Source organism: Rhineura floridana, chromosome 1 (assembly GCF_030035675.1).
Source record: "Rhineura floridana isolate rRhiFlo1 chromosome 1, rRhiFlo1.hap2, whole genome shotgun sequence".
Lineage (NCBI taxonomy): Eukaryota > Metazoa > Chordata > Lepidosauria > Squamata > Rhineuridae > Rhineura > Rhineura floridana.
In genome coordinates, this window is record NC_084480.1 from 253,016,885 (window position 1) to 253,041,640 (window position 24,756).

At 44.9% G+C, this 24,756-nt stretch overlaps 1 protein-coding gene across 1 annotated transcript in view; it reads right to left on the minus strand.

Annotated features, from left to right (window-relative positions):
* The window catches only part of CCDC178 (coiled-coil domain containing 178), a 126,654-nt gene extending 105,268 nt beyond the window's left edge, over nucleotides 1-21,386 (minus strand). The window contains exon 1 of the mRNA XM_061599441.1: nucleotides 21,198-21,386. Within this exon, the coding sequence (XP_061455425.1) occupies nucleotides 21,198-21,215 (18 nt within the window). The 5' untranslated portion in view covers nucleotides 21,216-21,386. The remainder of the gene's footprint in view (nucleotides 1-21,197) is intronic.
* Between the last annotated feature and the right edge of the window lie 3,370 nt (nucleotides 21,387-24,756).

The following is a 24,756-nucleotide window of genomic DNA, read 5'->3' on the forward strand; positions in this document are numbered from 1 at the left end:
GAGTAGCATTGTCTGTCACGAGCTCTTCTGGAATACCAAATCAAACAAATATATTTTTCAGTTGTATGACAACGCTGTGACAGGTAATATCCAACAAGAGAAGTATCTCAATATATCTAGACCAACAGTCCATGACAATCAAATAATGCTGGTTCCTAAATTCACACAGGTTAGCTGTGAACTGTTTCTATGTTCTGTCAGGCAATAGTGTGGTAATTAAAGGTTCTTTTTATTTATTTATTTACTATTTGATTTATATCCCGCCCTTCCTCCCAGTAGCCACCCAGGCCAGCAAACAAAACACTAAAAACACTTTAAAACATAATAAAAACAGATTTAAAAAAATATTAAAACAAAACATTTTTTAAAACTTTTTTTAAAAAAACTTCAAAAAAATCTTTTTTAAAAAAGGTTTAAAATATCGAGTTTTAAAAAAAGAAGGTTTAAAAACATATTAAAAAGCAGGTGCAGACTGGGATAAGGTCTCAACTTAAAAGGCTTGTTGAATGAGGAAGGTTTTCAGTAGGCACTGAAGAGATAACAGAGATGGCACCTGTCTAATATTTAAGGGGAGGGAATTCTGAAGGGTAGGTGCCACTACACTAAAGGTCTATTTCCTATGTTGTACAGAATGGAACTCCTGATAAGATGGTATCTGCAGGAGGCCCTCACCTGCACAGCACAGTGATCGGCTTGGTATATAAGGGATAAGATGGTCATTCAGGAATCCTGGTCCCAAACTGCATAGGGTTTTGTACACCAAAACCAGAACCTTGAACTTAGCCTGGTAGCTAATAGGTAGCCAGTGCAATTATTTCAGCAACAGGGTGACATTTTGGTGATACCCTGCCCTAGTGAGCAGTCTTGCTGCTGCATTTTGCACCAACAGCAGCTTCCAGACCAACCTCAAGGATAGCCCCACATAGAGTGCATTACAGTAATCTAGTCTGGAGGTTACCAGTCCATGGACAACAGTGGTCAGGCTGACCCGGTCCAGAAACGGCTGTAGCTGTCTTACCAGCTGAAGCTAGTAAAAGGCACTCCTAGCCACGGAGATCACCTGGGCCACTAGTGACAAAGATGGATCCAGGAGCACCCCCAGACTACGGACCTGCTCTTTCAGAGGGAGTATGACCCCCATCCAAAGCAGGCAACTGACCAATTATCTGAACTCAGGAACCACCAACTCACAGCGTCTTGCTAGGATTCAGACTCTGTTTATTGGCTCTCATCCAGGACACCAGAGAGTCTAGGCAGTGATCCAGGGCTTGCACAGCCTCTCCCGATCCAGATATTAAAGAGAAATAAAGCTGGGTATCATCAGCATACTGCTGACACCTCACCCCAAATCTCCTGAGGACGGCTCCCAAGGGCTTCATATAGATGTTAAACAGCATGGGGGACAAGATGGTACCCTGTAGCACCCCACAGCAAACTGTCAAGGGGCCGAAAGACAATCACCCAATGCTATTCTCTGAAAACAACCTTATAGATAAGGTCAGAACCACTGTAAAACAGTGCCTCTAATACTCACCAAGTCAGCCCAGAAGGATACCATGGTCAATGGAATAAAAAGCCATGGAGAGATCAAGAAAGAATAACAAGGTCACACTCCCTCTAGCCTTCTCTTGATACAGGTGATCCATCAGAGCGACCAAGGCCAATTCAGTCCCATAACCAGGCCTGAACCCAGACTGGAATGGGTCAAGATAGTTATATCCAAGAGTACTGGCAATTGCTGCACCACAACCTTCTCAATCATCTTCCCTAAGCAGGGGGTAATTGCGACCAGTTGGTAATTGTTGCAAAGCAGTGGGTCCAGGGTGGGCTTTTTCACCTCTTTCAGGGCAGCTGGAACCACTCCTTCCTGCAACAATGGATTGACAACACCCTGGATCCGCTCAGTCAACCGCCTTTGGCAAGCTTTAATAAGGCAAGAAGGGCAAGGGTCAAGGTTCTTTTTACAATGTTGACCTATGCCTACTACAGTAATCACAAGAGAAAGCTTTGTTTTTGAAGTCAGTTCCAGTGCCAGGCCACCACTCTGTCTGCTTTGCATGTTCACGGCACTGAGGGAGGCCTTAATGTCTTTGATGGATCAGTTCCAAAATTTATTTCCTCATTATTTGTGGTATCACAATGCATTTCGTTTCTGTTCTAGGTTCCTCAAGTTTGCTAAACTGCCCACACTCAGCCAAGTATTCTCTGGTTATGTTCACAGAGCTGCTAGTCTACTTGAACCACTCAGTTTTAATATGTCTTTTCAGAGTTCTGGGTCGCTTTGGGTTGCTGACTGGAGATGGTTGTCCAATGCTGGTATAGTAGTTTGCACTGCATCAACATAAGCCTTTACCTCCTCCTGTAAGCTGTAGGCATCATTCTGCATTGTGGGGCTTTGGGACATGGTATCCGCTATCATTAGCTTTTTCCTAGGAACAAACTCAGGCACTGGATTGAATCTCATCATTCTTATAAGAAAGTGCTGGCATTGCCGTGGTCCTGATTAAAATCTTTTCCATTGATTAGGGTTACCAGGTGTTTATGATCTATGGAAACTTTGAACGATGGTAACCCACACAAACATCTTTAAAAGTTTTCACATGCCCAAATGCTAGCCAGGCATTCCTTTTCAATTTGTGCATAGTGTTTTTCCATTTCTGTTAGTGTTTTAGAACAGAATGCAATGGGCATCATGGAGTTGTAATAGCATCCCTCCAGTTCCATAGCTACTTGCATCAACACAAACCATTGTAGACTTGTTAGGATCATAACATTTTATAATTGAGGCATTTGAAATCATGTCCTTTATCTTTGTATATGCTGCCTCCTGATCTGGTCCCCAAAATCAAGACACATTGGACCTCAGGTTTAGTGCCTATGTCACTGTGGAAGCATCTTATAAATATTGGCTGAGATAATTCACTATTGCCAGAAAGCATCTCAGTTCTGTTATGTTCTCTGGTGCTTTTATCTCCCTGACTGCTTTTACTTTCTCTGAGCATGGCTTGGTTTCATGTTGTGAGAGTATTTGTCCCAAGAACTCTATTTTGCTTTGGTGAAAAATGCATTTTTGCTGGTTTAGTTTTAGTCTTGATGCATGGATGATATTTAAGACTGAGGCGACAATTATGTTTTGTTCCTCCTTTGTTACGCTATATATAAGAATGTCATCCATGAAGACAGTAACTCCCTTTACCCCTCTAAGAAGCTCTGTCATCTTTGTTTGGAAAATCTTGGGTGCACTGGTTTTTCCAAATGGTAATAGCTGAAAACAGTATCTCCCAAAGGTGTGATAAATGTGGTCAGCTTTGCAGTCTGGTCTGTCAAAGGAAGTTGCCAGAAGCCACTTGGGGCATCCCATTTGGAGAATATCTGTACCCCTGTCATTTTTGGGAGAAGATCCTCTAGTGTTGAAAGTATATATTTTTCTCTCATGACAGCTTCATTAAGCCTTTTAAGGTCTACATAAATACATATTTTACCATTTTTCTTGATAATGGTCATGAAAGCAGTGTAGATGTCTTTAAATTAATAGGTTAGCTCACCATCATGTTTTTTAGTGTGCCAAATTCTATTAAAAGAGTTTGTTTTTAAATTGGCTTGTAGTTTGGGATTATGATTTCCCATTTCATAATTTTTTTGTGCGAGGTGTGTCATAGATGTTTATATTTTTGAAGTTCCAGACCTTCTACCTTATTATGTACTGATTCCAATTGGAGTCTGATTTTGGGAGAGTTTGTGTTTTTGTATTAAAATCCAAAGGTTTCCAGCACATTGTATAAGGATTCTTTCATAGTACCTATGTCTCATTGCAGTTTGCTTTCTTCGACAATACATATACTCCTCACCACTGCTTTCATAGCATCCTATACAGTATTATCATTAACCCCTATTCCCTTATTATGCATAAAATAATCAGTGATGGTGGATTGAATGGCTTCCATGGCTAGCCAATTCATGTCCAGAGTATTATCAAACTGCCACATTGGTGAAATATCTTCTTCTTTCTTTAAAACAAGGGTGACCCATGCCAGAGCATGCTCAGAGACTAGAAAAAAACCAATATGAGCTTCTTGTAGTGCAGTACTGACAGTGTCAGATATTGTCTTTAACAAAAATAAAATAACCATCAGCATCTGAGACTGGGGCTTCAGGGGCTGCTGTTGCCCATCAAGTAGTCAGGAATGTAATCATGTCTTCCTGGTCTGCCCCTTCCAGGACCCTACAAAAACATACATTTTGCATCTGGTCCTGTTCTCCAGATCATCCTACTTTGATGAAAGTTCACAATTAACTTTTATTAGAACTTGAATTTTGTCTGAATTTTTGATGCTTATTTAATGTGCCTCATTTGCAGTTGTTTCAATAATTTGAATTTTCTGTGCCAATTGTTCTAATTTTTCCTTTACACGATCGAAAGCTTTCTACCATTCACTGAGGAGTGAGGTGTGTAGTTGTTTAACTTGATCAATAACCTCTATCGTAGTTGCTTATTAGGAGATGCTATGCCTCCCTGTCCCAGTTTTGCACTCTTGGCCACCATTTTGGATTGCACGGGGAGCAATCTTTGAAGTGGGATTTTACAGGCAAAGTGATCCAAAAGCACTTTGAGTTGAAGGTCAGAATATGTTCTGATGTTTGGGCAGTATGGGACTTATAGGAACATTCAAAGATTGTTTTTTGTTTGCACAGGTGCCGTAGGGTTCCCAGCAATCAGTTCAAGCTGTTGTTAGGCTTTGTGCACATATGTGCCCCCCCATAAAACTGTGTATTGCTCCTGTTGTTAAATCATATTGTTAACTGCTCTTCATATATTTACAAAATGGCACATCTTTCTTCTTTATGTTTCAGCTAAATTAACGAAGAATGTAACTTTGTGAATGACAGAATGAGAATTTAAATCTGAATATGGCTAAATTTTGAAAAGGAAGAATTAGTTTGGTCTCATGGAAGTATGCTGTAAAGCTGTGTTTTCTTACAGCAAACAATTATATTGGTCCACATGAATGCGACTAGAAAGCATGTCTTTACAGATAATGAATGCATACTCATATGCATTCATAGGAATACATTTCAGTAGAAAGGAAACATGGGTCAGACTTCTGGCCCGGATAGGTGAGGCTTCCAAGAATATCAATACCATGACATCTGAGAAAAATGGGAAAAACATAGTTTAATATAGGCTGAGTCAAGATCCACATGTTTTGATCCTATGCTATAAGAAAATCCCTTTCCTTGGTGTTAGATTTACATATTAACTTCTACTCCTTCAAATTTCTCCATAAACAGAGGTCCTGCTCTGCTCGCCTGCGCAAGGCCTGGGCAGGTGGGGCGTAGTTGTGGCTAGTTGGCGATGCCGCGGCCGCCATGTTCGAGAAGGGCAGCATCGCATACAAAGTGCATGTGCGATGCACTGCATGAAGGGGGGAGCACCAGGGGCCTGTTTAAGCCCGCGCCGCCCCTTCTATCCACCTCTTGGCGCGTGACATTGAGGAGAATGGACGGAGTGGCGTGGGACAAAGAGCGGTGGCAGCCATTTTCTGGTGGCCGTGTGGAAGGTGCCATTTTGTGGGCCCTTACTGAAGTGGCAGTGGGGCAAGGCTGTGTCAGTGGGGCCTAGCCAGCCCAGTTTATGGCTTCCCCCAAAGCTGGGGGGAGGGTGATAGGGCTGCCGTGTGCTGTTTGCACACTTTTTGCAGAGAGTGGGCCTCATTAGCGAGGTCAGGGGCTTTTTGGCTGCCCCCAGGGAAGGGTGGTAGGTGCTTCACACAAGCGGTACCACGTTAGGCTGGCCTAGGCTGCCTTCTCACAAAAAACAAACAAAAAACCCACAATACATGTATAAATAAATAAATTTATAACAATAAATAAATAAATAAATAAATAACATAGAATAAAACTAAAAACAAGGGGGTGGGGCAGGGTAGTTAGGCCCCTCTTCGGGATCGCATAGGCTTTAGGATGCTACCCAATAAGGGGAAAGGGGGGCAAAAGGGAAGGGGAAGGCCTGTGGGACACCACCTAAATGCCCCTGGTGGCTGGTTCTTTGGATGAAGTGGAGAGGCCACCATGGGAAGCTATTTTGGCGCACTTGGAGGTGCTAGAGAAGTGGGGGATGGGCTTTTCTGGGCAGGGCACTAGGTACCCCCTGACTACCATGGAGGTGGCAGCCAGACCTGGGACTTCTGCAGGGTGTCAGCCGGGTCTAAACATGCTAACGCTAGGGCGCTGGGAAGTGGCAGAGGTGGTCAGCAGAAAAGTGCTAACCAAAATGTTGCAGCCTTAATTTTAGCCTGGCTAGATGCCCTGGAAACCAGTCATGGCTCGGCCCAGCTTGCGACCGGGGGCAGTAGAGGCTCCCTCCACCCTGACAGAGGTGGCTGGAACGGAATTGGCAGAGGATGCACCCGAGGTCAGCTTGACACCATCATCGGCTGAGGGTTGGGCAGCTGGTGTGACAGGGCCACTGGTGGGAGCAGGTGAGTTGGCAAGGCCTGCTCAGGCAAGTGGGTAGCCACATTGGGGGTGGTCTCCATTGGGGCCATGGGACCCAGGACCGGGGGGGCGTTCTCAATTCCTTCCAGGGCGGAAGCAGGTAGCACATCCAACACCGGGCAGGGCATGGTGGTGACACCAGGAGGTTTCCAGCCTCCTCTTCAGGCGGCTTGCAACCAAGTCTGGCAACACGTGGGAGGGGGACAAGTGACTGCACTGGCAGCATCTTCTACAGGGATGGATCCGCTTGTAGCGCCAGCCGGTGAACAGCTGGCCACAGCCACAGTCCAGGAAACAGTGAAGGATCTGTTGGGGTCAGTCGCTGCTGGTGCCATTCCTTTCAGGGACATGTCTGTCACCCTGGGTTTCCACCTGCTCCCAGCGACCAAAGACAAAATTTGCTAGGGGGAGTACGTGGATTTGTTTTCCCTACTCTATCGAGAGCACCCGAAAAAAGATAGGAAAAAGGATTAACAGAGGCAGCCTGAGAGGTCCAGGCATAGAAAGGTTGAGCGGACGTGGGCCAACTGGCTGCTGGCATACCTGATCTACACGGGGGTGGTAATGGAGAAGCAGCCACAGAAGGGGTTACCTCTGGTAAAATACCTGGATATAATATATAGAGCTTATGTCGAGTTTTCTGGCCAGGCTGTTCTATGATGCAGCCTTTTGTATGTCGGCTGCGTGTGATAAGACACTGCCACGGGACAAGAAAGAGCCAGAGTTGTGGCTGCAGTTCATGGCAGTAGCCCGAGCCATAACTGGGGACAGGTGTGACAGTGGGCACTTATTGAGCAGGCAGTTGACTGCTACCCTTCCCCGCTTGAATGCGGGGCAGGGGGTTCAATAACGGCTGCTGTGCTGGGAATTTAGTTCCCGGGAGTTTTGTGCTCAGTGGCCAGAGGATGCACGTTTTTTGTTACAGGGTTTTTCTTTAGGCTTTCGGATTCCTTATACTGTTCTACGGGCTGCCTTCATGTCCCACAACTGTAAATCTATAGTAGGCATGGAGGCGATTGTCCAACAGAAGATTTACAAGGAGGTCCAGGCAGCGCAGGTGCTTGGCCCATTCCAATCACTCCCCACTCTGAACCTTAGGGTATTGTTCCCAAGAAGGCAGTGGGGGAATTTAGACTGATTCACCACTTGTCCTACCATGAGAGCAGTCAGTTAATGATTTTATACCAGATAGTTTATGTACAGTCCACTACACCTCCCTGGATGCTGCAGTGCACATGGTGCGGGCTAGTGGTAGAGGGGCACTTATACACAAGTGTGACATCAAGTCTGCTTTCTGCCTTCTGCCAGTCCACCCTGCAGACTTTGAGCTGCTGGGCTTTGCCTTCTCGGGCCAATTCTATATGGATAGAGCATTGCCTATGGGCTGCTCGATAACTTGTGCAGTGTCTGAGCGCTTCAGTTCCTTTTTGGAGTGGGCGGTCAAGAGACGAGCGGGTTTGAATGTAGTGGTACACTATTTGCATGACTTCCTGTTTGCAGGTAGGGCAGGCATGGGTGAATGACAACACCTGATGTCACAGTTTAGTGACCTGGTGGGGGAACTGGGTGTTCCCTTAGCCTCTGAAAAGATGGAGGGTTCAGCCCGACATTCCTGGGTATTGAGATTGATGCGGTGGCCCAGTGTTGTAGGCTGCCCATGGAGAAGATTGAACTCCTCCAATTTAAGATTAGGGAGGTTTCAGAGGCCAAGAAAGTATTTCTTTCTACCCTCCAGGAGTTGGCTGGACACCTGAACTTTGCATGCAGGGTTGTCACACAAGGTTTTTGTGACTAGTTTATGATGCCATGGTGGGGCTTTTATAGGTTCATGGTGTCGTGCCCGGGTTGGGAATCAAGAACAGAATCACTTGATGAAAGCAAATCAGTTTTTATTAGAGTAATTTCCAGACATAGGCTTCTCTGCCTCATGAACTCTTAACACGAACCAAAACCCGCGGCATGGAAGAGAGTTGATAGAACAGAGTTTCCAGCATTCCCCGTCCCTTATCAAGGGGGCTTTCGGGCCCTGATCCTCTCACTCTGCCTCAAACTGCCCACATCTACGCCCCTTCCCTCCTCTTTTCTTTGGCGCCGTTTTAACTGTCTTCGGGTGCGGGGCGATGGGGGGGCGGCTGCCTCCTCCCCTTCTGATTCGGAAAGGATGGTAGGAAGTGGGAGGGGTTGGCCCAACGTGTCAGGTGATTTCTCTGTACCCTTCTCTGCAGCTGAACGACCTTGGTCCTCGTCCTCCCTCTCTGTCTGTAACGGCAGCACATTCCTAGGGGGGGAGTGCGTGAGAACCGAGTCTGTTGTCTGTTCAAGATTTCCCCCCTCTATCTGGGAAGCTTCTCCCTCCCCTCCAGACGCCTCAGCCCAGCTGCCCCCCTCTCCTAGTTCATTCTCAGAAACATCAGAACTCCAACCATAGCTCATGACATCATCCTCTTCTTCATGCTGTGCTCCCTCCCACCCTGTTGGTTTGGGGCGATGAGGGAATTTCTCATGAAAGTCTCTCACTAAAATGGGGGCATGAACGTCTTCTGCTTTTTCCCAGGATCTGTTGGCTGGCCCATAATTCTTCCAATGGATTAGATACTGCAGCTTGTTTCTCCTTCTCCTGGAGTCCAGGATCTGCTCCACTTCAAACTTTGTTTGTCCCCCCACCAACATCGGTGCCCCTGGAGATTCTATCGGCCTCAGCTCACTGGGGGGGGGGGCGGCCTTCGTTAGCAAGGAACGATGGAATACTGGGTGCATTTTAAAAGTCTCTGGCAACTTTAAACGAAAAGCCACTGGGTTTATTTGAGCCTGGATTTTGAAGGGTCCCACTCTCCTATCCTGCAACTTTCTGCACTTACCCGGCATGTTAAGGAAGCGGGTCGACAGCCATACTTGATCGCCCACCTTGAGGGGGGCCCCCTCACACCGACGTTGATCAGCAACTCTTTTGTATTCCCTTTTGGCTTCGTCTAATTGTTGTTTCAACACTTGCTGGGCTGCCTGTAATTCCTGGAGAAACTTCTCGGCTGCGGGTACCGGCCCACTGCCTGAGTGGCTGGGAAAAGCCTTGGGATGAAATCCATAATTAGCAAAGAAGGGTGTTTGCCCCGTGCTGGTGTGCACGGAATTATTGTAGGCGAATTCTGCAACATGTAAATAGGAAATCCAGTCAGTTTGCTGGTAAGATATGTAACAACACAGGTATCTATCCAAAACTGCGTTAAGTTTCTCAGTTTGTCCATCAGTCTGGGGGTGGTGAGAGGAGGAGAGCCTTAGCTCCGTTTTCAACTGCTTCCAGACAGCCTTCCAAAATTTAGCTGTGAACTGGGTGCCTCGATCCGAGACGAGGCTGTCTGGTAACCCATGCAATCTGTAAATCTCTTTTATGAACACCTTTGCCGTCTCCCTAGCGTCCAACGCCCCAGAGCAAGGGAGGAAGTGGGCCATTTTAGTCAATGAATCCACGATCACCAAAATAGCAGTCATTCCTTGTGACCTTGGTAGATCGGTTATAAAATCCATGGAGAGGTCCTGCCAGGGCCCCTTTGGAGTGGCTAAAGGTTCCAACAGCCCTGCAGGCCTTCCCGTGCTTGTCTTCGCCCTCAGACACACGGCGCAGGATTTTACATAGTTCTCAACATCTCTACGCATTTGGGGCCACCAAAAATCCTTAGCTACATTTTGAATGGTTTTAAAAATGCCAAAGTGCCCAGCTGTGACATTGTCATGGCATTGACGCAATACTCTGAGTCTGAAGTCCCCTTTTGGCACATATCTGGCAGTTTTAAACCACAACAACCCATCCCTCCAGTGGAAACTTACTTCTGAGTCCGTGCTCTGCTCCATTTCCTGGATGTAATGTTGTATGTCTGGATCCCCCTGCTGGGCCCTCTTGAGCTCTTCTTCCCAGGACGGCTGACAGGCTCCTAACGTGAGTTTTTCCGGTGGGATGATGTGTTGGGGGGGTGTCAGCCTTTTCGTCTTTGTATTGGGGTTGTCTGGATAGGGCATCCGCCCTCTGATTTTTTGTATGGGAGTGGTATTTTATTTTGAAGTTAAACCTGGCGAAAAACTGCGACCAGCGTATTTGTCTCTGGTTCAATTTCCGAGCTGTCTGTAGACTCTCAAGGTTCTTGTGATCAGATCGTACTTCTATCTGATGTTGAGCCCCCTCTAAGTATTGCCTCCAGTTTTCGAATGCGTCTTTGATAGCTAAACGTTCCTTTTCCCACGCAGTGTAGTTTTTCTCAGCATCCTTGAGCTTTCGAGAGTAGTATGCACACAGGTGCAGTTCCTTCCCACCCCTGTCAGGTTGCAAGAGAACACCCCCGATCGCCCGGTCCGAGGCGTCAGCTTCCACGACAAAAGGCCGGGTTGGGTCAGCAAAGCGTAGGATAGGTTCGGAGGCAAATTTCTCTTTCAGCTCTTCAAACGCTCTTGCTGCCTGATCTGTCCATTGAAACTTCCCTTTCCCCCTTAAACAGTTGGTGAGGGGGGCGGTTAGTGTGGAGAAGCCCGGGATGAATATTCTGTAGAAGTTGGCGAAGCCCAAGAAACGTTGCACGTCTTTCTTGGTGGTTGGTTGTCCCCAATCCAACACACAGCTCACCTTTCCGGGATCCATCTCCACTCCCCCTGCTGAAATTCAGTATCCAAGGAAGCCAGGGAAGACAGGTCAAAGCCACACTTTTCCAGCTTGGCATATAGGTGATTCTCTCTCAGCCTTCCCAGCACAGTTCTCACGTGTTGGTCATGCTCTGACTGGCTCCTTGAAAATATCAGGATGTCATCCAGATAACAAACCATGTACTGGTCCAAGAGGTCTCTAAATACTTCGTTCATGAACTTCTGGAACACTCCTGGACTGTTACTTAACCCGAACGGCATGACCAGGTACTCAAATTGACCATAAGAGGTGTTGAAACTCATCTTCTATTCATGTCCCTCCTTCATTCGGACCAAACTGTATGCCCCCCTCAGATCCAACTTTGTGAAAATTGTGGCAGAATGCAATCGATCTAATAACTCTGGAATCAGGGTCAGGGGGTAGCTGTTCGGGATGGTAATTTGGTTGAGGGCGCGATAATCATTGCAAGGTCGTAATTCACCCCCCTTCTTTTTCACGAAGAGTAGGGGGGCTCCTGCAGGCGACTGCGAGGGACGAATAAATCCCCGCTTCAAGTTCTTTTCCAAAAATTCTTTCAGAGCTACTCTCTCTTGTTCTGTGAGTGAGTAGATTTTGCCTGCAGGAATGCTTGCTCCTGGCACCAAATCGATAGCGCAGTCATACGGCCGATGGGGGGGGGTAAAGTCTCAGCTTCAATTTCACTAAACACATCCTCAAAGTCCAGGTATTTCGAGGGGAGGGTCACCTCCTTGACCTCCTGCACAGGTCCTGCTAGGGCTTTCATTGCTTTCTCTGGCTGACAATTTTCGTGGCAATACTGGGACGTAAACCACACGACTGCTTCTCTCCAGGCTATTTTTGGGTCATGCTTTATCAACCATGGCATTCCCAGAATCACCTCAAAGTTAGACAGGTCTGACACACACAAGGAAATAAACTCTTCGTGCCCCGGGATTTCTAGCTTCAAATCCTCAGTGGCTCTAGTGACCCCGCCGGACTTTAATGGTCTGCCATCTATCGTCTCCACTGATAAGGGGGCTTCTAGTTTCCGATACGGGATATGATGGCGTTTGACTAGGCCGGTATCGATGAAGTTTGTAGAGGCTCCACTGTCGATCAACGCTGTTGAGTTGAACTGCACTCCTGTGGAAGTTGTAATCCTAATGGGTAATACCAGAACTCCTTTTAGGGGGGGATGGGTTAACGGAGGCCCTTTACACAGCGCTGCCCCCAGTCCTCCGGCCTGCACTAGGACTGGGTGCTTCCGTTTCCCGATGGCCCTGTTCGGTCTCCTTTCAGTTCACAGTCCCTGGCTAGATGGCCTGGCTTGGAACAAATAAAGCAGAGACGTTCTCTGCGACGTCTGTCTCTTTCCTCCTCTGACAGCTTCGTCCGCGCCCCTCCCGAGCCGTCCCCCGCGTTGCCTGATGTCCCGGGGGTCGAAGGGATTTTACTGCGGGATACTGAGGCTGAATATTTTTGCACCTCTTGTTTTCTTTCTAACCGTCTTCCTTCCAGTCTGTGATCAATTTGTAGGCACAGCTGGATTAGTCCAGACAAGTCAGTTGGAGGTGTGACTCTGGCCAGCTCATCCAATATCTCAGCATTCAGTCCACTTCGGTACATAAACATCAGTGCTGAGTCATTGTATCCAGTCTCTTGGGATAAGATCTTAAAGGCATTGGTGTATTCCAGCACAGTTCCTTTTCCCTGCTTCACGGCACTCAATTGCCTAGCCACCTTCTCGGCTCTTTGGGGATCCTGAAACATTTCGGTCAGGGCTTGTATAAATGCTCCATACCTGCCCAGGATGGCATCCTTTCTGATCAGATAGGGGGTGACCCACTTGGCAGCTTCCCCATCCAATAGACTGATCACAAATGCCACTTTGGCAGCATCATTGGGGAATTCTGCATCCTTAATGTCCAGGTACATCTCACATTGGGCCACGAAAGTGGAGATCTGGTCGCTCTGGCCTGCATATTTGGGTGGTAATCCAATTGGGATCTTGGCCACGGCGGCTGCAGGGGCTACCCACATTCTATCTATTGTGGATTTCAGGCTCTGGTTGTCCAATTTCAAGGTTCTCACAGTTGCTAACAGGCTTTGAACATCCGACTGTAGGTCTGCCACGCTCGACCTCAGTAGCTTCACTTCTTCCGTCTCAGAAGTGGGGTTTACCCCCCCAGCAGCTCCCTTTTCCATCTTGTCACGTTCAAGTGGCGGGAGTAAGGAGGGTTGAGTAGTTGGTTCTATCAAACTGTTGTGCCCGGGTTGGGAGTCAAGAACAGAATCACTTGATGAAAGCAAATCAGTTTTTATTAGAGTAATTTCCAGACATAGGCTTCTCTGCCTCATGAACTCTTAACACGAACCAAAACCCGCAGCATGGAAGAGAGTTGATAGAACAGAGTTTCCAGCATTCCCCGTCCCTTATCAAGGGGGCTTTCGGGCCCTGATCCTCTCACTCCGCCTCAAACTGCCCACATCTATGCCCCTTCCCTCCTCTTTTCTTTGGCGCCGTTTTAACTGTCTTCGGGTGCGGGGCGATGGGGGGGCGGCTGCCTCCTCCCCTTCTGATTCGGAAAGGATGGTAGGAAGTGGGGGGGTTGGCCCAACGCGTCAGGTGATTTCTCTCTACCCTTCTCTGCAGCCGAACGACCTTGGTCCTCCTCCTCCCTCTCTGTCTGTAACGGCAGCACATTCCTAGGGGGGAAGTGCGTGAGAACCGAGTCTGTTGTCTGTTCAAGATTTCCCCCCTCTATCTGGGAAGCTTCTCCCTCCCCTCCAGACGCCTCAGCCCAGCTGCCCCCCTCTCCTAGTTCATTCTCAGAAACATCAGGACTCCAACCATAGCTCATGACATATGGTGACGGTGGCATTGAATGCCAACCTGGCAGTGTGGCCCTCTTTCCTGCAGGATTTCAATGGAGCATCCTTTTGGAGGCAGGACTGGCTTCTGGAGGTGGAGTTACACGTGTAATCAGACGCGTCAGGAGCTTTTAGATTTGGGGTAGTTTTTGGGTCTTCCTGGTATAATGGGTGCTGGCTGCAGACCTGGATTCAGGAGGGGCTGATCAAGGATCTGACCTTTCTTGAATTTTTCCAGATCGTGGTGGCAGTCTATTTGTGGGCTGAGAGGCTGCGGAACTCTACTCTCCATTTTTGGTGTGATAACATGGCTACAGTCCATGTTATCAATTCCCTTACATCCAGGAACGTGAGGGTTATGGGCCTCGTCCAGTGTTTTGTTCTCCAGTGCCTACATTTTAATGTTCTTTTCCGGGCATGGCATGTTCCGGGCATTGACAATAGTGTTGCTGATGCTCTGTCACGGAACCAGATGGAGCATTTTCATCAGCTGGTGCTCAGCCGGAAGCCATGCCCCCCACAATTTGGGAGACTGGAGACTGGAGTCGGAGAGGGCCATAAGCCTATCCATTGCCCCCAGCAAGCTCGCCAGCTATCAGAGAGCAGGTAGGGTGATTCAGGAGTTCTGGGCTGGCAGGGGCTATGCACCAGAGTGGCCTATTCTGGTGAGTCACCTTCTGGAATTCCTGGTGGATGGCAGGAGGAGGGGCCTGTCTGTCCAAGCCCTACAAGGTAAGCTGGTGGGACTTTCCATTATGGCCAAAGCTGGTGGTTTTCAAGACCATTCGGGGGACTTTAGGGTCTGTCGTATGTTGGCCGGGTGGGCTAGAGAGCACCCCACTACCCCTGATCCCCGTTGCCTTTTCTCACCAGACCTTTTGATGGGTCTGGTGGGCCAGTGGGCAGAGTTATGCTCATCGAGCTATGAGGTCTGGCTGTTCCAGGTGGTGGCCCTCACGTTTTTTCTTGGGGTATTTCGAATAGGAGAAGTGTTAGCAGGGTCCAAGCTAGACCCTTCTCAGCGCGCCCTCCTGCTGTCAGATGTCAGTATGGAGGGGGGTTATGCCTACATTGAATTGAGGAGGTCCAGGATGGATCAGAGGTGCAAGGGTCAGACCGTGGTTTTATCCCCTTCCTCGGTACCTAGCCTCTGCCCTGTAAGGGCTTTACAAGTTTTTCTGGGGGCTAGGGGACCGATGATAGGATATTTGTTTGTTCATGAAGGGGGGGTCTCCCCTCACGAAGTATCATTTCTGGGCACTTACAAAGTGGGCTTTCCAGGGTCTAGGGGAGGATCCCTCGGGGTTTGGGACCTACTCTTTTCAGATTGGAGCTGCTTCTATGGCAGCAGGGCTCAGGTTTTCTCGGGCAAGGTTGCAGGCTGTTGGACAGTGGACATCTGGGGCTTATAAGAGCTATATTCGCTTGTTTGGGGGGCTAGGAAATCCGGAAGCCTAACGAGTTGTAGTTTGTTTTGGCAGGTTGCTGGATGGGGATGGAGCGGACACACAACATAATCTGCGGCCACAGCATGATTTTCTGGGCAGGCCATAGGGCCGCGAAATCACACATGGGTTCACAGCTGGGCCTCAGTCAGTGGGCTACAGTGCAGTGGATTGGCCGGCGAGGGATGCACTGGGATGGGCTCCTACCCGCATTGTTCCAGCAAGGCTTAGTGCAGGCAGTTTCACATGTTATGGTCATTCACCTGAGTGGGAATGGCCTTGGTTTACTTAAGGGCAGGGCCCTTACTGTTCACGCATGTGAGGACATGCAGTTTATAAGGCAACGTTGGCCTTTGGTGCATCTGCTTTGGTCAGACATTCTCTCACGCAGGGATTGGCCTTGTGTGCTGGACTCCAAGGGTATAGAACGGGCACGAAGGAAGGTCAACCAGCAGATGTGGTTGGCTCTTCTTCAGCATGGGGGGTTGGCTATTCCTCATCCCCATAGAGCATTCTAGGGTTGAGCTTTATAGGGCCGATGGCGTTCACCTGACAGATGCAGGGAGCAACATCTTCTTGGGAGACTTGCAGAGGTGTCTGCGAGAGGTGGTTCTCGGCAGTGGGGTAAAGGGGGACTAAATAGAGATTTGCCCCCCTTTGGTGGCGGTAAGGTGCAGGAAGGGACGTAGGTAAGGACTGCTAGGTCCTTAGGCACCTTTGGAGGTGATTGGTGGTTCTGGAGGCCTGTCTGTCAGGGCTTTACAGCCTGGCAGGATATGGGCTGCTTTTGGGGCCAACTTACCTCATCCACCCAGAGTTGTACGGCCCCGGGGGTGGTGACATGGGAAGGCCCCCTGCTCACCTACAGGGTGTGGCTGGGGTAAGCAGAAGGGCTTGCCCTTGCCCCAGCAGGGGCTGGTTGCCCGAGAGCTGTATGGCAAGCTGCTTGCTTACAGACAGTTCCCGCACCTAGGTTTCCTCTCTGCAGGTCACTTTAAGGGGTTTTTGTTATAGTTTTAATAAAGCGGCCCTTTGTTCAACCCAAACTGCTGTGTCTGTGTCTGTTTTTGCCCCTCGGTTGCAATTAATTTGGAAATACTGAGATGGAGTTCATCTTCATAAAACTTTTGAGTAGAATTGGTACAGGGCCACTGATTACTGTCATTTTCACCAATTCAGTTTCAAGATGGAATCTTTAAATCTGAGGCTTTAGAACAGGACCAGTTCCTTGCCTTTTGTCAGGTAAGGATGACATTGACTGCAGCCTCTCTTGAACAGAGATAGCCTTGCCTGAGTTATTAAAGCTCTAGTAACTTCTAAGATGGATTGCTGCAATGTGAGCTATGAAGATGGTCTGGAAGCTCTACTTAGTTCATAATGCAGCTGCTAGACAGCTAACAGGGACCAGGAAGTGGGATCACGTTACACCTGTTTTGAAACTACTTCATTGGCTCCCCGTTTGCTTCCTGGCTCAATTCAAAGTGCTGGGGCTTACCTTTAAAATGCTACACGGCTTAGGACCCAGATATCTGCTGGGTCACCTTCTCCTGTAACAATTTGCTTGCACACTGGAATCTATATTTGAGATACCCTTTTCTAGGTGGCTCCACCACCATAAGTGAGTGACAAGCTTTTTTGGTAATGTCACTCTGCCTGAAAAATGCCCTCCCCAGGGAGGCTTGCATGGCTAATACTTTTAGGTTTTGTGATTTTGTTTTTTAGGGATCAGAATTTTATTCTTGTGTTGTTTTTTTAAAAAATATGCTTTGAAATATTTGTTGTTGTTTTTTATTTTGAGCTGCCCTGTGAATGAAATTGGCCACTGAAGGTCAGGATCTAAATTTTAGAAATAAAATAATAAAAAATAAAGCTTGCTGAACCAACAAGACAGCTGATGAGAGAAAGTAACTACTAATGTTAAATCCAGAAAGGAGCTATCTCTAGAGACTGAAACATGGATATGTTGGGTTCAGAAATTGAGATTTTCTTTTCTTACTTCTGAAACACCCCCAATACAGGGCAGGAACGGGAGTTTTTAACCACTTGGTTCAAATCCCCACAACTTTACCTGCCCCTCAGGAAGACCCTAAACCCAGCATTTCCAGCTACGCCTGGAAAAGACCCCTGTTTGAAATCCTGGAGAGCTGTTGCCAGTGAGTGTAGCCAATACTGAGCTAAGTTGTCCAATGGTCTAACTCAGTTTAAGACATATTCCTATTACAAATGTTATAAGCTCTAAAGGACTTGAGCAAGCCAATTCCCTCTTCTCCCTCCCCTTTCCAGTTTCCGCTTTTCTTCTCCTCGGCTGATACCTCAACATTTCATATGTTCTGGAAGTTCACAGATCCTTTTCATGACATTTTGGCTTTTTTTGGTAAAGTTTCACTGTCTCTTAATTTACTTTATATACAATTTTATATAATGCATATCTAAGGAATTCCCCAAGTAGAAATCACTATTTTATTTTTGGGTGGTCATGTTTTGCTTTCAAACTGATAGGCACCCAAACACTCAAGTTTGCTATTAGAGGAAATTATTCAAAAGATTATTGAATACTGGAGTTGCTCATTAGTGGATTTGATCAGACTGGGGGCTTTGTAGCCATAACTGAAAGGACAACATATGAAAAACTCAACTGAAAAAAGGGTAACTATCTGAAGTCTGAAAACTTATGAAGCTATGATCTTTTAAAGTATATGTGACGGAGACAATACTTTATACTTAAAGCTGCATTAAGCACTCTGTCACTGTCCAAATACAATTGCTTGCACACACACTCTCTCTCTTTTTGTAAATGAGACAGTCAGAAGCCCTTGATTGCACCATTTCAGATGCAAATAATTCTGTTCCAACTGCCTCCTTACATTAGCTAAATTAAGTCATCAGTAAACAAAATTGGAAAATTCTCAATACAGCTGCTATAAACAACTTTTGAAATTTTATACACTAAACAAATGAAATTGTGATAAGGGTTAAGATTTGTTGACTAGACATCCCCAATATAACTCTCATAATTTCCTGCCCCTCAATCCAGTACTGATCACAGCAAATTATAATCAAAGATAGATTTCTTGGAGGGTGTTAAAACCATTAGATTTAAAGAATTAAAAATACATGAAACTTTTGAGTTAATGAACAGGGTCCTTAACTGCTCATTTAATTCAAACAGCTGTTTGTTAATGCCCTAAGCAGTGTCATAAACTGTGAAAATACTGTTGAGTGCAAGACACTAGTTAATGCTATAAAGCAACACATGCTCTAATATTAAAGGGATTTAATGGAATTAATAGAGAATAAAACATTAACTCCCTATTATGATGTTTTAGAACCCAGGGGCAAATTCTGGCTAAAGAGGACCTCCATTCTGAAAACACAAAAAGTAAACTCTAGCACTGTACTGCAAATCATGGCGTTTTTACACTCCTGAAAAAAGTGGAACCCTGATAAGATCACATCTGTTCCAATCACAGCCTGGATAAAATCACTGTTTACTAAACTCCTAAATAACTAAATATGTGGAACCCCAACAAGATCCCATCTGTTAAGACTAAAATTTGGATGGTGTCCCATTGCAAAAATTCTATATAATAAAGTATGCACCCTAAAACAGTAAAAAGTCTGACTTTAATGTAAAATATAGGAAACCAGTTAAACATTGTTCATTAACTGATACTGTTCTTGATATGCCAATGCAAACATACAAATATTAACTGTTCTTTGCTCACTGATCACTGTGGTTACATTTGGAGGGTTTATTAGCTTTATTCATGTGTGTGTAATGTGTAATATGTGCAATATACATATATTTGCATATATTATGGAGAGAGGCTACATCCCCACTATTGTTTTGTGCAAATTACAAATATTGTTTTAAGTAACTACTATTTAGGGTTGCCAGGTTCCTGGCCTGAGACTGATCCTGTATCTTTAGGAGAAGAGAAAGTCAGCCAAGTGCAGGTGTTCTTGCAACTCTGTAATGGGAAAAACCACAAGGTGGAATTCTCCCTTCCCTCTGCACAACTTTTAAAGATACAGAAGACCTCTTGGAGGCCAGGCCTGGCAACCAAGAGGTCTTCTGTATCTTTAAAGGTTATGCAGTGGGAAGGGAGAATTCCACCTTGTGGTTTTTCTCATTACAGTGTTGCAGGAACACCTGCACATGGCTGACTTTCTCTTCTCCTAAGGATACCAAGAACCTGGCAACCCTACTACTATTACTCTTTCCAGAAAGGTAGCCATGTTTGTTGTTTTTCCTTCAGCTGTCAAAGACTAAAAAGATAATATCTTTGAAATTTATTATGGCATAAACTTCCCTGGACTCTAGTTCAGGAAACCAATGCCACAATAAATGTATTAGTCTTTAATGTGCAAAAAGACGCTTAACTTTTACTCTATGTGGTCTGTTTCAAATACTTTAACAATAACAGAAGAACATAGGAAAGTATTTGATTCATGTTTATCTGAAGGAGCGCCTCCAGTACCACAAATTAAGCCGCCCAACCAGATCAGCCACACAGGGCCTTCTCTCAGTCCCACCAACGAAAACAGCTAGGTTGGTAGGGACTAGAGAGAGGGCATTTTCAGTGGCGGCCCCCACTCTCTGGAACTCCCTCCCTTTCGATCTTCGCCATGCCCCTTCCCTGAATATATTCCGCCGGGCATTAAAAACTTGGCTTTTTGGACAGGCCTTCAGGAATTCCGGGGAGGGCTAATTTTTTTGGGATATTTTATTATCTATTGATCGCCCTAACTGATTTCATGCTGCTATGTTTAATGATCGTACTGATTTTATTGTATTTTATCTGTATTGTATTGTAATTTACTGAATTTTAGTTTGTACGTCGCCTAGAGTGGCTTCGGCCAGATAGGCGACACAAAAATTAAATTTATTATTATTATTATTATGTATTTTAAATGGCAGCTACAAGTTTCCAAAGGCTGTGACGCACTATTCATTCCCATGATTGTAATTGGGTCTTTGTAGTTATGGGCATAGGCTAGTACTATACTACACTACTGCCTAGTGCAGGAATGGGCAAAACACAGATGATCGTGGGCTACATATTTATCAACCTGGCTCATTTCCAAGTAACTAAAAATGTAAGTACTACAACTGACTACCCAAGTTGTTCTACTTACTAACGTGCACAGTTATAGGTTTGAGTAATACAGTTTACTGCTGAATTAAGAATGAAAGCAATGAGATCCCCTTCAAAATTATGCATGTGTCCTAAAGTATATGAGACTGAAAGCCTATGGGCAGAACTATGTCTTTTTTATTTGTACAGCATCTACCTTTCCTGGAGGCACTCGCCAGAGAGTAAGTATTAGTATATGGATTTAAGTAACTGCCAAGTCATGTTTTAAACTAATGTTCTAGAAAAGGAACCAATGGTCTTCTTCCACAGATGGGGGAACACTGAAGCTAGGTCAGTGCTATATCAATGCTTAATAAGATACATGCTTCTAAGTCTTTAATCCCTACAAGCAAACTGTTGGAAACCTAATTTTAAGCTACAGTCTTCCAACTGTTTCAAATATTATTTATTATACCCTCCTTTCCTACACAACAGTGCCCAAGGCAGCTAACAGGAAACAAGGTAAAACATATCATAAAGCAATCCTCTAAAATTTATATAAACAGTATATATAAAAAAGTTTTAAAAAATACACTAAATCAGTCAGTCATAAACAACAGCAGCAGCAACATTACAGATCAGCTTGGAAGGCAAAGGCTGGCTAAATAAAATAGTCTTTACCTGAGCTTGGAAGACCATCAGATACAGGCTAAATGGCTCCTTAAGAAGGGCATTCCAAAATATATATCAACAACTTCAGGGAATGAAATGGAAGGTTATGCACTGCATAGTGCTTTAGAGTTCATGCACATGCATTATATGCAACTACACCAGAAACAAGATGGCATCCACTCCTCCCTGTATTTAACTTCTAGAGGCCTGGGGAGGGTGCTGAATCCTGAATAACAATGCTAGCAGTCTATACTATAACAGAATTTTACACAAGGCAACCCTGACAGGGACCAGAAAACAGGGATTGTTCCTGGCAAATTGGAACAGTTAGCATTCAGTTTAAAATATGCTGCTCTCACTCTTTCCAGAGCTCTTTTTAGTCTTCAGTTAAGCCCTACCATTGTCTTTCTTCAAATTAGGGTTGCCAGGTTCTTGGCCTGAGACTGATCCTGTATCTTTAGGAGAAGAGAAAGACAGCCAAGTGCAGGTGTTCTTGCAACTCTGTAATGGGAAAAACCACAAGGTGGAATTCTCCCTTCCCTCTGCCAACTTTTAAAGATACAGAAGACCTCTGGCAACCCTACTTCAAATACAGACATAATCAGCAAGAACCTTCAAATATCTGCAGCATTTTCCTGTGAAAAAATATCTATGGCTGCTTTTAACCCAAAAGGCCACTTGCAAAAGGGCTATTACAAGTGAACTCTATTATGTTCATCTACTGGAATTTTCCTAAATTGTGTGGATGTATCTGTTGTTGTGAAATATTTAGCACAAGCCTTGTTATAAAAAAATTCTTCCCTGGTTAGCAGTGGAAAGCATTACTTTGAGTATAGACACAACACAGACTCCTTTTCTTCATCTTCTAATTACTAATGAATACACCCATTCTGTAGGTTCTACTACATTTTTAATTATTTCCATGGTTACTACATTCCTTCTTTAATCTTTGTTTTAAGATTATTGGAACTTTCTAGGGGAATGTATGTCAGTTTGATTAGGTTCTGAGAGCTCTATTTTGTATTTAGTAGTTAACACTCTCAAATACATATCAGTATTGTTTTTCAGTACAAGTGCCCTGTGAGCTATATACTACACACACACTACTTAAGGTTTTACACACAGCACTAACATTTGGACTTTGTCTCCTATGAACTACTACAGATTTTATTAATTCAAAATATTTCAGGCTCCTGAAAAAGTAACTTTTTAGAGTTCCTTTTTCCCATTTAAATCATGTATTTTTTCAAAGAATCAAATCAAATAAAAACATAAATCCAAACACTAGAAAATTCAACATACGTATTATAACCAAACTGAACACTGTCATCAGTTAAGACAATCATACAAAAATAACACAGGAATCAAGTCCTTCCAAAAAGATCTGTGTTGACAAGAAAAACACTGTACTAATAAATGCTTGTGTTCATTCATCAACACCGATACTCAGTTTATCCATCGAGGCTAAAACCCATACCCCTTTGTACCACTGAACAAGCATAAGTGGATAATTATTTTTCCATTTATGAGCAATTTCTAAATGTCCTGCCAACAAAACAAAATAATAAGAAATCACTGTGAAGGAAGTTACTGAAACTGTAATCCTATGTATACCTACCTGACAGTAAGTCCCACTGAATTCAGTGGGGCTCACTTCTGAGGAGACATGCATAGCGTTCATTTAACATAACAACATATGAAGACCTCATCAAAATTTCTAAGTAAGAATAACTTACGGTTACAGAAGAAGTAACATTACTTATCCAAAATAAACCTAACTGCACCACATATGATTATATAACCTAGTACATGTACAGCTTTTCCAAGAGGTGTTTTATATATGTGGTATATGGTAAATCAAAACTAAGATTAGCAAAGTACCTATAGTATTCAAGCTCTTCAGAAAATGACATTTGCAAATTTTCTTTTCTCTACTTATACATTCTAATGATTTAACTAATTTATTTTGAAAAGAGCCAGCTTATGGCAAAAGATTCCTATGTCATCATAAATGTGGGACACTCAACATCTCCTTTCACTTGCTAACTTGTGTAACGTCTTGGGGCTGTAGTGTCTTCTCCATCTGCAGACGAAGAGGATTGGGGCTGAATGAGTTGGAGACTATACTGTAAGCAAACAAAGAAATGTTTACTGCTGACAGGCAGGTGGGGGCAATTACATCTGGATACCTTGACTTGCAGTTTCCCATGCTTTTTAGCATCTGAGTAAATTTGTGACACCTCTACTCTTACACCCAAAAGCTTGTCAAATATGATAATAACATATTCACTTTATACATGGATAGTATAATCGTGAATTTGCTGTTGGTTTATCTCAGGAATGAAGAATCTTCAGACTAAGGCCTACATTCCCTTCTGGGCAACCTTGCCATGGACCACAAGCCAGTGGTAGGCGGGGGCAGAGGCAACAGTTCCATCTCTGTCCCTTTCCCTTGTGTGTCATGTTTTTTTATATTGTAAACCTGCAGACAGGGTTTCTGTTTTAATTCATTGTATGTGAGCCACTCTGGGAGCCTATTGCTCTAACTAAGTGGACAGAGCAACAAATGTAAATTTTACCTTTGTACAGTAGGCTAGTTTCTAGGCACACTCCTCTCTGTCCACCATCTAGACAAGCAAGCAGCATTACCACATTTGAAGGACACATTCCAGCCAGGGAAAAACACTTGGGGTGCAATGCTGGACCAGTGAGGGGTGTAGCCTAGGGAAAGGTTTGTGGCCCGTGGAGAGAAGGGCCAGATGGAGAGAACTGGTAGACCACATTCATCCCCTGTGCCTGAGGTTCCCCATCCCAGGTTTTCATAAAGTTATTTCCAGCAAATTCTCTGCAGCACTGTCTGTAAGCTCTACCTGAGACAAGAGGGAACTGGGTAGGAGATGTTCATTATTTTGGTCTCAGAGCACTGATCAATATTCTTCAGTCTGCCAATTAGGAGACAGAACAACACACAGCATGGACCATTCCAAAAACAAGTAGTAACAAAACTTAAGTTGAACAAAAGATTATTCTGTGGTTCTCTCAAGACTCTTCTCATAAAAAAAATTCTCTCATCCTGACCAGAGCTTGGAAAAGTTACTTTTTTGAACTACCATCAGCCCAATCCAGTGGCCATGCTGGCTGGGGCTGATGGGAGTTGTAGTTCAAAAAAGTAACTTTTCCAAGCTCTGATCCTGACTTTTGGGGTCAATGCCACCCCCAGGTGCACTTTCCATTCTGCAATTTACACATAAGTAGACCAACAGAGTAGTCCTTCTACAACATTGTCACAAACTGTCAGCCTGACAACATCCCAAAATTTCAGCCCGTTACCATTTACCGTTTTCCTTCTGGAAACAAAAAAAACCTAGGGTCAAAATATACCCTGGAAATGAATTATATTTTGCCATTGAGGTTTATTTTGTGAGCTGACTGGAGCTGAAAAAGACCCCATTGTTTTTTCATAGAAAGGAAGGTCAGAGACAGGTAACCAATGTTCACTGGAATCAAATTACCCCTTCCACCTTGCAGTTTGCAGTCACATGGCAAAGTCACAGGACAAAGCAGTAAG